The following is a 13,436-nucleotide window of genomic DNA, read 5'->3' as shown; positions in this document are numbered from 1 at the left end:
CACCAAGTCCCGTTCACCCATCACCCCCTGTGCTCACTGACCCACATTGGCTCCCAGTCCAGGAACGCCTCGATTTTAAAATTCTCATCCTTGTTTTCAAATCCCTCCGTGGCCCTCGCCCCCTCCCTATCTCTGTAACCTCCTCCAGCCCTACAACCCTCCGAGATCTCTGCGCTCCTCCAATTCTGGCCTCTTGTGCATCCCCGATTTTAATCGCTCCACCATTGGCGGCCGTGCCTTCAGCTGCCTGGGCCCTAAGCTCTGAAATTCCCTCCCTAAACCTCTCCACCTCTCTCTCCTCCTTTAAGACGCTCCTTAAAACCTCCCTCTTTGACCAAGCTTTTGGTCACCTGTCCTAATATCTCCTTCTGTGGCTCGGTGTCAAATTTTGTTTGATAATCGCTCCTGTGAAGCGCCTTGGGGCGTTTAACTACGTTAAAGGTGCTGTATAAATGGGAGTTGTTGTTATCCTAAATCCATCCACCTGCCTTGGCTCCATATCCCATAATATCCTTGGCGAGCAAAATTCTATTGATCTCAGATTTAAAATTATTAATTGAGCTAACATCTACTGCTTTTTGTGGGAGAGAGTTCCACACTTCTACCACCCTTTGTGTGTAAAGTGTTTCCGAACTTCTCTCCTGAATGGCCTGGCTCTGATTTTAAGGTTATGTCTCCTTGTCTTAGACTCCCCCACCAGCGAAAAATGTTTCTCTCTATCTACCCTATCAATTCCTTTCAAAATCCTAAATACCTCCAATCAGCCTTTAACCTTTATATTCCAGCGAATACAAGCTTACTTTATGTAACCTCTCCTCATAATCCAACCCCTGGAGCCCTGGTGACATTCTGGTCAATCTGTGCTGCACTCCTTCCAAGACCAATATCCCCTTTCTAAGGTGCGATGCCCAGAACTGTACACAGTCTCCAGATGTGGTCTAACCAGGACTCTGTGTAGCTGAAGCAAAATTTCCTCCCCTTTATATTCTATCCCTCTAGTTATAAAGGTTAACATTCCATTAGTCTTTTTGATTATTTTTTGTACCTGATTCCTACATTTAGTGATCTGTGGACATGGATCTCCGCTGTTCCGAGCGTTTCACCATTTAAAAAATACTCCAATCAACCCTTTTTGGTCCAAAATGGATGACCTCACTTCCCTGCGTTGAAATCCATCTGCCACAGTTTTGCTAACTCACTTACTCTATCCATGTCTCTTTGTATTTTGATGCTCCCGTCTACACTACTTACTATGCCACCAATCTTTATGTCATCAGCAAATGTGGATATCTGGCTCTCTATTGTGTTATCTAACTCATTAATAAATAGAGTGAATAGTTGAGGCCCAGCACAGATCCTTGTGGGACACCCCCAGTCACTTCCTTCCAATCCGAGTACAGACCCATTATCCCCACTCTCTGTCGTCTACCGCCTAACCAATCTCCTAACCAGGTTAATAATTTGCCTTCAATTCCATGCGCTCCCATTTTAGCTAACAGTCTCTCATGTGGAACCTTATTGAATGCCTTCTGGAAGTCCATATAAACTACATCCATAGACATTCCCCTGTCTACTACTTTAGTTACTTCCTCAAAAAATTCCATTAGGTTTGTTAGCCATGACCGACCCGTTTACAAATCCACATTGACTCTCTCTAATCAGCTCAGATTTCTCGAAGTACTCAGTCACTCTGTCCTCAATTATAGTTTACAATAACTTCCCCACAACAGATGTTAGACTAACAGGTCTATAATTTCTGGATTTCTCTCTCTCACTTTTCTTAAATAATAGAGTTACATTTGCAATTTTCCAATCTAAAGGGACAATTCCTGAATCGAGAGCTTTGGAAGATTGTGGCTAAAACATCTGCAATTTCCTCACCTCCTTCAAACCCCAGTCTAAGGGATTACATGATGTACATCACTAACACGATGGCCCCGCCAGCACGGGCTCGATGGGCCAAATGGCCTCTCTTCTGTGTTGTAACCATTCTATGATAAGGGCTGATGTATTCACGTATTAAGTAGACACGGATAGAACATGTTGTCAAAATGACATCAGGTTAGGAGGATGTGACCAACCCCATAGAAGATACAACACCCTGTACTCTACCGATTCCAATCTAGTCTTACTGAAACTGGTGAAAGCAGTTAGGATAACAAACTTTGTGATTTCCCTGATGAGCCCATTGCTCGTGAGCATCATACACAAAGTTACATCAAGTTTACAGCACAGGCCATTCAGCCCAACGGGTCTATGCTGGTGTTTTTTTTATTCGTTCATGGGATGTGGGTGTCGCTGGCGAGGCCGGCATTTATTGCCCATCCCTAATTGCCCTTGAGAAGGTGGTGGTGAGCTGAAATTCTTGAATAACTGAGTGGCTTGCTGGGCCATTAAGAATCAACCACATTGCTGTGGGTCTGGAGTCACATATAGGCCAGACCAGGTAAGGACGGCAGGTTTCCTTCCCTAAAGGACATTAGTGAACCAGATGGGTTTTTATGACAATCCGGTAGTTTCATGACCATCATTACTGATACTAGTATTTTAATTCCAGATTTTATTTATTTAATTGAATTTAAATTCCCCAGCTGCCGTGGTGGGATTTGAACTCATGACTCTGGATTACTAGTCCAGTAACATAACCACTATCCTACCGTACCCATTTATGCTCCACACGAGCCTCCTCCCTCCCTACTTCATCTCACCCTATCAGCATATCCTTCTATTCCTTTCTCCCTCATGTTTATCGAGCTTCCCCTTAAATAGGGGTCATAAATATAAGAGAGTCACTAATAAATCCAGTAGGGAATTCAGGAGAAACTTCTTTACCCAGAGAGTGGTGAGAATGTGGAACTCACTCCCACAAGGAGTAGTTCAGATGAATAACATCGATGCATTTAAGGGGAAGGCAGATAAACTGTAACCTTTCTATGATTCTATGATTCTACAGTGCAGAAGGAGAGCTGTGGTCCCAGTACTGACCCCTGGGGAACACCAGGATAAACCCAGCAACTACAGGCCAGTCAGTTTAACCTCAGTGGTGGGGAAACTTTTAGAAACAATAATCCAGGACAGAATTAACAGTCACCTGGGCGAGTGTGGATTGATTAGGGAAAGCCAGCACGGATTGTTAAAGGCAAATCTGGCGTTAAATTGGGCCGTGTAACGCCCGTTGTTTCAACGCTACGCGGCCTCTCCGACATCCAAGATGGCGTCTTGGATGCTCACGCGTTTCCTGCGTGACGTGCGCCAGACGCCATCTTGGTATAGGAGTTAGCGCAGGCGCAGATAACGGACGCTGGAATCATGTAAAGTGGGGAGAAAATGGCTTCAATCAGTGTACAACGTTGATTTAAAGTGATAGACACCATTTTGGGATTTAACGCTCAACTCAACGCACAGTCTTAACCCCGATCATCTGAACGTGTCTCAGAGTGCCTGGAGGACCCCCCACCAGCGCTATTTAAAGGGACCATGCAGGATTTACAGGTTAGTGGCTGGATTATTGCCTCTGGCTGCCGAGACATTTGTAACTGTTTTTGGAGGTCTCCTAGACTTCAATACTAGGACACGGGGACAGAGCCTAACATTTAGAGCCAGGACGTGCAGGAGTGAAGTTAGGAAATGCTTCTACACTCAAAGGGTGGGAGATGTTTGGAACGCTGTTCTACAGACGGCAGTTGATGCTAGCTCAATTGTGAAAGTTAAATCTGAGATTGATCGATTTCTGTGGACCAAGGGTATTGAGGGATATGGGGCTAAGGCGGGTATATGGAGTTAGGTCACAGGTCCGCCATGATCTCACTGAATGGTGGAACAGGCTCGAGGGGCTAAATGCCACGGCCACTTGCTGTCTCTTGATATGCGCCACCTTCTCCTGCAAGAAAGCGGGACATGTGTTTTTTTTTATTCGTTCATGGGATGTGGGCGTCGCTGGCAAGGCCGGCATTTATTGCCCATCCCTAATTGCCCTTGAGAAGGTGGTGGTGAGCCGCCTTCTTGAACCGCTGCAGTCCGTGTGGTGAAGGTTCTCCCACAGTGCTGTTAGGAAGGGAGTTCCAGGATTTTGACCCAGCGACGATGAAGGAACGGCGATATATTTCCAAGTCGGGATGGTGTGTGACTTGGAGGGGAACGTGCAGGTGGTGTTGTTCCCATGTGCCTGCTGCTCTTGTCCTTCTAGGTGGTAGAGGTCGTGGGTTTGGGAGGTGCTGTCGAAGAAGCCTTGGCGAGTTGCTGCAGTGCATCCTGTGGATGGTACACACTGCAGCCACAGTGCGCCGGTGGTGAAGGGAGTGAATGTTTAGGGTGGTGGATGGGTGATGTGCCTGTCATGGTTGAATAGCTGCCAGTGTGTGTGGGCTGTGGCCTACAAATGTCTCCCCTTAACCTTCTCTGTTCCAAGGAGAACAACCCCAGCTTCTCCAGTTTATCCATGTAAATGAAGTCCCTCATCCCTGGAATCATTCCAGTAAATCTCTTCTGCACCCTCTCTAAGGCCTTCACATCTTTCCTAAAGTGCGGTGCCCAGAACTGGACACAATACTCCAGTTGTGACCGAACCAGTGTTTTATAAAGGTTCATCATGACTTCCTTGCTTTTGTACTCTACGCCTCTATTTATAAAGCCCAGGATCCCGTATAATCAAAGGGCATAGTCATAGGATAAGGGGTTGGACATTTAGGACTGAGATGAGGAGGAATTTCTTCACTCAGAGGATTGTGAATCTTTGGAATTCTCTACCCCAGAGGGCTGTGGAAGCTCATTTGTTGAGTATATTCAAGGCTGAGATCGATAGATTTTTGGATTCTAGGGGAATCAAGGGATATGGGGATCGGGCAGGAAAGTGGAGTTGAGGTTGAAGATCAGCCATGATCTGATTGAATGGCAAAGCAGGCTCGAGGGGCCGAATGGCCGACTCCTGCTCCGAATTATTATGTTCTTATTTTATATATATGTAATAGTGCCTATGCTTTCTCAACCTGCCCTGCCACCTTCAATGATTTATGCACATATACCCCCAGATCTCTCTGTTCCTGTACCCCTTTTAGAGTTGTGCCCTCTAGTTTATATTGCCTCTCCTCGTTCTTCCTACCAAAATGTTTCACTTCACACTTCTCTGTGTTAAATTTCATCTGCCCGTGTCCGCCCATTCCACCAGCCTGTCTATATCCTCTGGAAGTCTATCACTATCCTCCTCACTGTTTACTACACTTCCAAGTTTTGTGTCATCTGCAAATGTTGAAATTGTGCCCTGTACACCCAAGTCCAAGTCATTAATATATATCAAGAAAAGCAGTGGTCCCAGCACTGACCCCTGGGGAACACCACTGTACACCTCCCTCCAGTCCGAAAAACAACCGTTCACCACTACTCCCTGTTTCCTCTCTGGACTTGGTCTTGTTCGATCTCCCTTTTTAAATATATGAATTTCATTCGCTGTCTGCCAGTTCTCTGGCACAATTGCCTTTTCTGATGAATTTTTATATATATGTAATAGTGCCTCTGCTATCTCCTCCCGAACAGCTTTTAATATGGACCGATACAATCCATCCGGACCAGGGGTTTTATCCTCTCGAAGTTTGATTAATTTATCAATTATCTCCCCCCTTTCTATCTTAAATGTTTTAAAATCTATTTTTGATCCCTTCTTCTGATGTCATGCCCACCTTGTTAGTGTCCCTGGTAAATACTGAGGCAAAGTAATTATTTAATATTTCTGCCATTTCACTGACATTACCTGTGAGTTAATCGTGTGTGTCTCAGTGACCCGATCCCTATCCTGATTTTTCTTTTGTTATTTATGTGTCTGTAGAATACTTTATTATTTCTTTTTATATTCCTGGATAATTTAATTTTGTAGATCCAGTTGTCGTGGTCCACGTGGGTACCAACGACATAGGTAGGACTAAGAAAAAGATTCTGCTGAGAGTATTTGAACAGCTAAGGACTAAATTAAAAAACAGAACCACAAAGGTAATAATCTCTAGATTATTATCTGGGCCACAAGCAAATTGGCACAGGGTCAGTAGGATCAGGGAGATGAATGCGTGGCTCAAAGATTGGTGTGCGGGAAGTGGGTTTCGATTCGTGGGACACTGGCACCATTACTGGGGAAAGAGAGAGCTGTTCCGTTGGGACGGACTCCACCTGAACCAAACTGGGACCAGAGTTCTAGTGAATCGAATAACTGGGGAGGTAAATAAGGGGGGGGTGCGGGAGGGGCAGGGGGCGCGCAGGGAGGGTCCCGGTGGAGAGAAATCTAGAATACTAAAGAGAAAAAACAAAGAAGCAGTGCTGGAAAGTGACTGGGGTAAGGATTACCAGATCGTGTCAGGAAGGGACAGAGCGTACAAACAAAAGACAACAGGGCCGGGTAAGAAAAAATAGTAAAACAAATTGGGCCATAGTACAAAAAAATGTTAAGATGTCTAAAAATGTAAAAAAGACAAATCTAAAGGCCCTGTATCTGAATGCACGAAGCATTGGTAATACGGTAGACAAATTAACAGCGCAAATAGATGTAAACGGATACAATATAATTGCGATTACAGAGACATGGCTGCAGGGTGACCAAGGCTGGGAGCTGAATATCCAAGGGTATTCGATATCTCGGAAGGACAGGCAAAAAGGAAAAGGAGGTGGGGTGGCGTTGTTAGTAAAGGATGAAATCAGAGCAATAGTGAGAAAGGATATTGGCTCAGAAAATCAAGATGTGGAATCAGTCTGGGTGGAGTTAAGAAGCACCAAGGGGCAGAAAACACTGGTGGGAGTTGTCTACAGGCCTCCAAACAGTCGTGGTAATGTAGGGGACGGCATCAAACAGGAAATTAGAGATGCATGTAACAAGGGTACTACAGTAATCATGGATGACTTTAATCTACATATAGACTGGCCAAACCAAATAAGCAATAATACTGTGGAGGAGGAATTCCTGGAGTGTGTATGAGATGGTTTTTTAGACCAGTATGTTGAGGAACCAACCAGGGAACAGGCTATCCTAGATTGGGTATTGTGCAATGAGAAGGGGTTAATTAATAATCTTGTTGTGTAGGGTCCTTTAGGGAAGAGTGACCATAACATGATAGAATTCTTCATTAAGATGGAAAGTGAAGTAGTCAAATCCGAAACTAGGGTCCTAAATCTAAACAAAGGAAACTACGAAGGTATGAGGAGTGAGTTGGCTCTGATAGATTGGGGAGCTTCATTAAAAGGCATGACTCTGGATAGGCAATGGCTAACGTTTAAGGAACAAATGCATGAATTGCAACAATTATAAATTCCTTTCTGGCGTAAAACACAAAAGGAAAAGCGGCCCAACCATGGCTAACAAAAGAAATTAAGGATAGTATTAGATCCAAAGAGGAGTCATATAAAGTTGCCAGAAAAAGTAGCAAACCTGAGGATTGGGAGCAGTTTAGAATTCAGCAAAAAAGGATCAAGAGATTGATTAAGAGGGGAAAAACAGAGTATGAGAGTAAACTAGCAAGGAACATAAAAGTGGACTGTAAAAGCTTCTACAAGTATGTAAAAAGAAAAAGATTAGTGAAGACAAATGTAGGTCCCTTACAGTCAGAAACAGGAGAATTTATAATGGGGAACAAGGAAATGGCAGAGCAATTAAACAAATACTTTGGTTCTGTCTTCACGGAAGAGGACAAAGATAACTTCCCAGAAATGCTAGGGAACCAAGGGACTAGTGAGAAGGAGGAATTAAAGGAAATTAGTATTAGTAAAAAAATAGTTCTGGAGAAATTAATGGGACTGAAAGCTGATAAATCCCCCGGGCCTGATAATCTGCATCCCAGAGTATTAAAAGAGGTAGCCATGGAAATAGTGGATGCATTAGTTGTCATCTTCCAAAATTCTATAGATTCTGGAACAGTTCCTGCAGATTGGAGGGTGGCAAATGTAACCCCACTATTTAAAATAGGAGAGAGAGCAAACAGAGAACTACAGACCGGTTAGCCTAACATCAGTAGCAGGGAAAATGCTAGAGTCTATTATAAAGGATGTGATAACAGGACACTTCGAAAATATCAACGGGATTAGACAAAGTCAACATGGATTTATGAAAGGGAAATAGTGTTTGACAAACCTACTGGAGTTTTTTGAGGATGTAACTGGTAGAATAGATAAGGGAGAACCAGTGGATGTGGTTTATTTGGATTTTCAGAAGGCCTTTGATAAAGTCCCACATAAGAGGTTCGTGTGCAAAATTAAAGTACATGGGATTGGGGGGAATATACTGGCATGGATTGAGAATTGGTTAACAGACAGGAAACAGAGAGTAGGAATAAACGGGTCTTTTTCGGGGTGACAGGCAGTGACTAGTGGGGTACCGCAGGGATCAGTGCTTGGGCCCCAGCTATTCACAATATATATCAATGATTTGGATGAGGGAACCAAATGTAATATTTTCAAGTTTGCTGATGACACAAAACTAGGTGGGATCTTGAGTTGTGAGGAGGATGCAAAGAGGCTTCAAGGGGATATAGACAAGTTGAGTGAGTGGGCAAATACATGGCAGATGCAGTATAATGTGGATAAATGTGAAGTTATCCACATCGGAAGGAAAAACAGAAAGGCAGAGTATTATTTAAATGGTGATAGATTGGGAAATGTTGATGTACAAAGGGACCTGGGTGTCCTTGTACACCAGTCACTGAAAGTAAACATGAAGGTGCAGCAAGCAGTTAGGAAGGCAAATGGTATATTGGCCTTTATTACAAGAGGATTTGAGTACAGGAGCAAAGATGTTTTACTGCAGTTATACAGGGCCTTGGTGAGACCACACCTGGAGTATTGTGTGCAGTTTTGGTCTCCTTACCTAAGAAAGGATATACTTGCCATAGAGGGAGTGCAGCAAAGGTTCACCAGACTGATTCCTGGGATGGCAGGACTGTCGTATGAGGAGAGATTGGGTCGACTCGGCCTGTATTCACTCGAGTTTAGAAGAATGAGAGGGGATCTCATTGAAACATTTAAAATTCTGACAGGACGAGACAGACTGGATGCAGGGAGGATGTTTCCCCTGGCTGGGGGGTCCAGAACGAGGGGGTCACAGTCTCAGGATATAAGGTAGGACATTTAGGACTGAGATGAGGAGAAATTTCTTCACTCAGAGGGTGGTGAACCTGTGGAATTCTCTACCACAGAAGGCTGTGGAGGCCAAGTCACTGAATATATTTAAGAAGGAGCTCGATCGATTTCTAGACACAAAAGGCATCAAGGGGTATGGGGAGAGAGCGGGAATATGGTATTGAGATTGAGGATCAGCCATGATCATATTGAATGGGGGAGCAGGCTCGAAGGGCCGAATGGCCTACTCCTGCTCCTATTTTCTATGTTTCTATCTATTCGATCCAGTCTCATTGGGCACTGGTTGTAATGGGTTTTGTTGTAAATAATTATAAACGTCTCAGTTTTTCTGGTCTTTGAGTTTGTGCAAGGCATCTGGATACAGATAATCCTGTAAATCCCCACCCCTCCCCCACAGAAACTCCCCCCTCCCCCACCCCCACCCAGCCCCTGCCTGCCCCCTCCCCCTGCAGGAACTCCCTCTCCCCCACCCAGCCCCTGCCTGCCCCCCTCCACCCCCCCAAGTCTCACCTTTTTGCACATTTATTAATCGATGGGCTCCCATTTATATTTAAAGCCAAGAGCAAAGTTCATTCTAACCCCCCGAGTCTCCAGAGCTTTGTCTGGGTCAGTCACCACCCCCGATACCATTCCCTGAGGTGAGGGGGTGACGGGTTCACAGGGTCCAGTTCACAGGGTCGGGGTCACAGGTTCAGAGGTCGGGTTCACAGGGTCGAATTAAGAGGTCGTGCTGATCTGCCAGAGACCAGGAAGAGGCCCGAGGGATTGAGGTGGGAGAGTGACGGTTGGATCAGTGAGTGACTGTGGGAGAACCTGTGTCCTATCGCCCCCAATCCTCCCCCAATCCACCCCCAATCCTCCCCCAATCCTCCCCCAATCCTCCCCCCAATCCACCCCCAATCCTCCCCCCAATCCACCCCCAATCCACCCCCCAATCCTCCCCCAATCCACCCCCAATCCTCTCAATCCTCCCCCCAATCCTCTCCCCAATCCTCCCCCCAATCCACCCCAATCCACCCCCAATCCTCCCCCCAATCCACCCCCCAATCCTCCCCCAATCCACCCCCAATCCTCTCAATCCTCCCCCCAATCCTCTCCCCAATCCTCCCCCCAATCCACCCCAATCCACCCCCCAATCCTCCCCCAATCCACCCCAATCCTCCCCAATCCACCCCCAATCCTCCCCCCAATCCTCCCCCCAATCCTTCCCCAATCCTCCCCCAATCCACCCCCAATCCTCCCCCCAATCCACCCCCAATCCTCCCCCCAATCCACCCCCACCGGCCCAGCCCCAGGGACGGAGTGTTGGGCACCTTATCTTTCACCATCTCCACTCCGATCATCAGTCCCTTCCCTCTCACATCGCCGACAATCTCAAACTCATCCCGGAGTTTCTCCAGCTGCAGCATCAGGTCTGTCCCAAGAGTCTCGCAATTCGCCATTAAACCCTCCGCTTCTATCACCTTCAAACAGGAAACACACTGGTCAACACAGCAGGTCACGGCATCTGGGGCAGGAGGTCACAGGGGGCGTGGTCAGTGTGTACTTTTAAAAAATTCGTTCGTGGGATGTGGGCGTCGCTGGCGAGGCCGGCATTTATTGCCCATCCCTAATTGCCCTTGAGAAGGTGGTGGTGAGCCGCCTTCTTGAACCGCTGCAGTCCGTGTGGTGACGGTTCTCCCACAGTGCTGTTAGGAAGGGAGTTCCAGGATTTTGACCCAGCGACGATGAAGGAACGGCGATATATTTCCAAGTCGGGATGGTGTGTGACTTGGAGGGGAACGTGCAGGTGGTGTTGTTCCCATGTGCCTGCTGCTCTTGTCCTTCTAGGTGGTAGAGGTCGCGGGTTTGGGAGGTGCTGTCGAAGAAGCCTTGGCGAGTTGCTGCAGTGCATCCTGTGGATGGGACACACTGCAGCCACAGTGCGCCGGTGGTGAAGGGAGTGAATGTTTAGGGTGATGGATGGGGTGCCAATCAAGCGGGCTGCTTTGTCCTGGATGGTGTCGAGCTTCTTGAGTGTTGTTGGAGCTGCACTCATCCAGGCAAGTGGAGAGTATTCCATCACACTCCTGACTTGTGCCTTGTAGATGGTGGAAAGGCTTTGGGGAGTCAGGAGGTGAGTCACTCGCCGCAGAATACCCAGCCTCTGACCTGCTCTTGTAGCCACAGTATTTATAAGGCTGGTCCAGTTAAGTTTCTGGTCAATGGTGATCCCCAGGATGTTGATGGTGGGGGATTCGGCGATGGTAATGCCGTTGAATGTCAAGGGGAGGTGGTTAGACCCTCTCTTGTTGGAGATGGTCATTGCCTGGCACTTGTCTGGCGCGAATGTTACTTGCCACTTATCAGCCCGAGCCTGGATGTTGTCCAGGTCTTGCTGCATGCGGGCTCGGACTGCTTCATTATTTGAGGGGTTGCGAATGCAACTGAACACTGTGCAGTCATCAGCGAACATCCCCATTTCTGACCTTATGATGGGGGGAAGGTCATTGATGAAGCAGCTGAAGATGGTTGGGCCTAGGACACTGCCCTGAGGAACTCCTGCAGCAATGTCCTGGGGCTGAGATGATTGGCCTCCAACAACCACAGTCGGGGTACACGGTCAGTGTGTACAGTCAGGGTACACGGTCAGTGCGTACAGTCAGTGTACACGGTCAGTGCGTACAGTCAGGGTACACGGTCAGTGCGTACAGTCAGGGTACACGGTCAGTGCGTACAGTCAGGGTACACGGTCAGTGCGTACAGTCCGGGTACACGGTCAGTGCGTACAGTCCGGGTACACGGTCAGTGCGTACAGTCCGGGTACACGGTCAGTGCGTACAGTCAGGGTACACCGTCAGTGCGTACAGTCCGGGTACACGGTCAGTGTGTACAGTCCGGGTACACGGTCAGTGCGTACAGTCAGGGTACACGGTCAGTGCGTACAGTCAGGGTACACCTTCAGTGCGTACAGTCAGGGTACACGGTCAGTGCGTACAGTCAGTGTACACGGTCAGTGCGTACAGTCGGGGTACACGGTCAGTGCGTACAGTCAGGGTACACGGTCAGTGCGTACAGTCAGGGTACACGGTCAGTGCGTACAGTCAGGGTACACGGTCAGTGCGTACAGTCAGGGTACACGGTCAGTGTGTACAGTCCGGGTACACGGTCAGTGTGTACAGTCCGGGTACACCGTCAGTGCGTACAGTCCTGGTACACGGTCAGTGCGTACAGTCCGGGTACACCGTCAGTGCGTACAGTCAGGGTACACGGTCAGTGCGTACAGTCAGGGTACACCTTCAGTGCGTACAGTCAGGGTACACGGTCAGTGCGTACAGTCAGTGTACATGGTCGGTGCGTACAGTCAGGGTACACGGTCAGTGCGTACAGTGAGGGTACACGGTCAGTGCGTACAGTCAGGGTACACGGTCAGTGCGTACAGTCAGGGTACACGGTCAGTGTGTACAGTCAGGGTACACGGTCAGTGTACACGGTCAGTGCGTACAGTCAGGGTACACGGTCAGTGTGTACAGTCAGGGTACACGGTCAGTGTGTACAGTCAGGGTACACGGTCAGTGTACACGGTCAGTGCGTACAGTCAGGGTACACGGTCAGTGTGTACAGTCAGGGTACACGGTCAGTGTGAACCATCCTCTCCATCCCATTGAGCCTCTCACCTCGAGCACTGCAGAGCCGATTGCACAGGCTATTGGATTTCCTCCAAATGTGTTGAAACTCAACGCCTCAGACATGGAAGCAGCAATATCTGTAAAACACCGTCAGAGGAACAGAGATTTAGGGCGAAGTGACGGGGGCTCGTCCTGCAGAGTATACACAGGAATCTACAGAGTGAATCAATCACACAGAGGAGTGTACACGGGAATCTACAGAGTGAATCAATCACAGAGGAGTGTTCATGGGAATCTACAGAGTGAATCAATCACACAGAGGAGTGTACACGGGAATCTACAGAGTGAATCAATCACAGAGGAGTGTACACGGGAATCTACAGAGTGAATCAATCACAGAGGAGTGTACACGGGAATCTACAGAGTGAATCAATCACAGAGGAGTGTACACGGGAATCTACAGAGTGAATCAATCACACAGAGGAGTGTACACGGGAATCTACAGAGTGAATCAATCACAGAGGAGTGTACACGGGAATCTACAGAGTGAATCAATCACAGAGGAGTGTACACGGGAATCTACAGAGTGAATCAATCACACAGAGGAGTGTACACGGGAATCTACAGAGTGAATCAATCACACAGAGGAGTGTACACGGGAATCTACAGAGTGAATCAATCACACAGAGGAGTGTACACGGGAATCTACAGAGTGAATCAATC

General features: G+C 47.4%; 1 protein-coding gene across 1 annotated transcript in view; it reads right to left on the bottom strand.

Moving 5' to 3' along the window:
- agxt2 (alanine--glyoxylate aminotransferase 2) overlaps positions 1 to 13,436 on the bottom strand; it is a gene marked incomplete at its 5' end in the record, with an annotated part of 71,316 nt that overhangs the window by 2,900 nt on the left and 54,980 nt on the right. The window contains 2 exon segments of the mRNA XM_067979800.1: positions 10,387 to 10,568; positions 12,762 to 12,850. Coding sequence (XP_067835901.1) covers positions 10,387 to 10,568; positions 12,762 to 12,850 — 271 coding nt within the window.

Source organism: Heptranchias perlo, unplaced genomic scaffold, assembly GCF_035084215.1.
Source record: "Heptranchias perlo isolate sHepPer1 unplaced genomic scaffold, sHepPer1.hap1 HAP1_SCAFFOLD_510, whole genome shotgun sequence".
Lineage (NCBI taxonomy): Eukaryota > Metazoa > Chordata > Chondrichthyes > Hexanchiformes > Hexanchidae > Heptranchias > Heptranchias perlo.
This window is presented reverse-complemented; position numbering and strand designations above follow the sequence as displayed.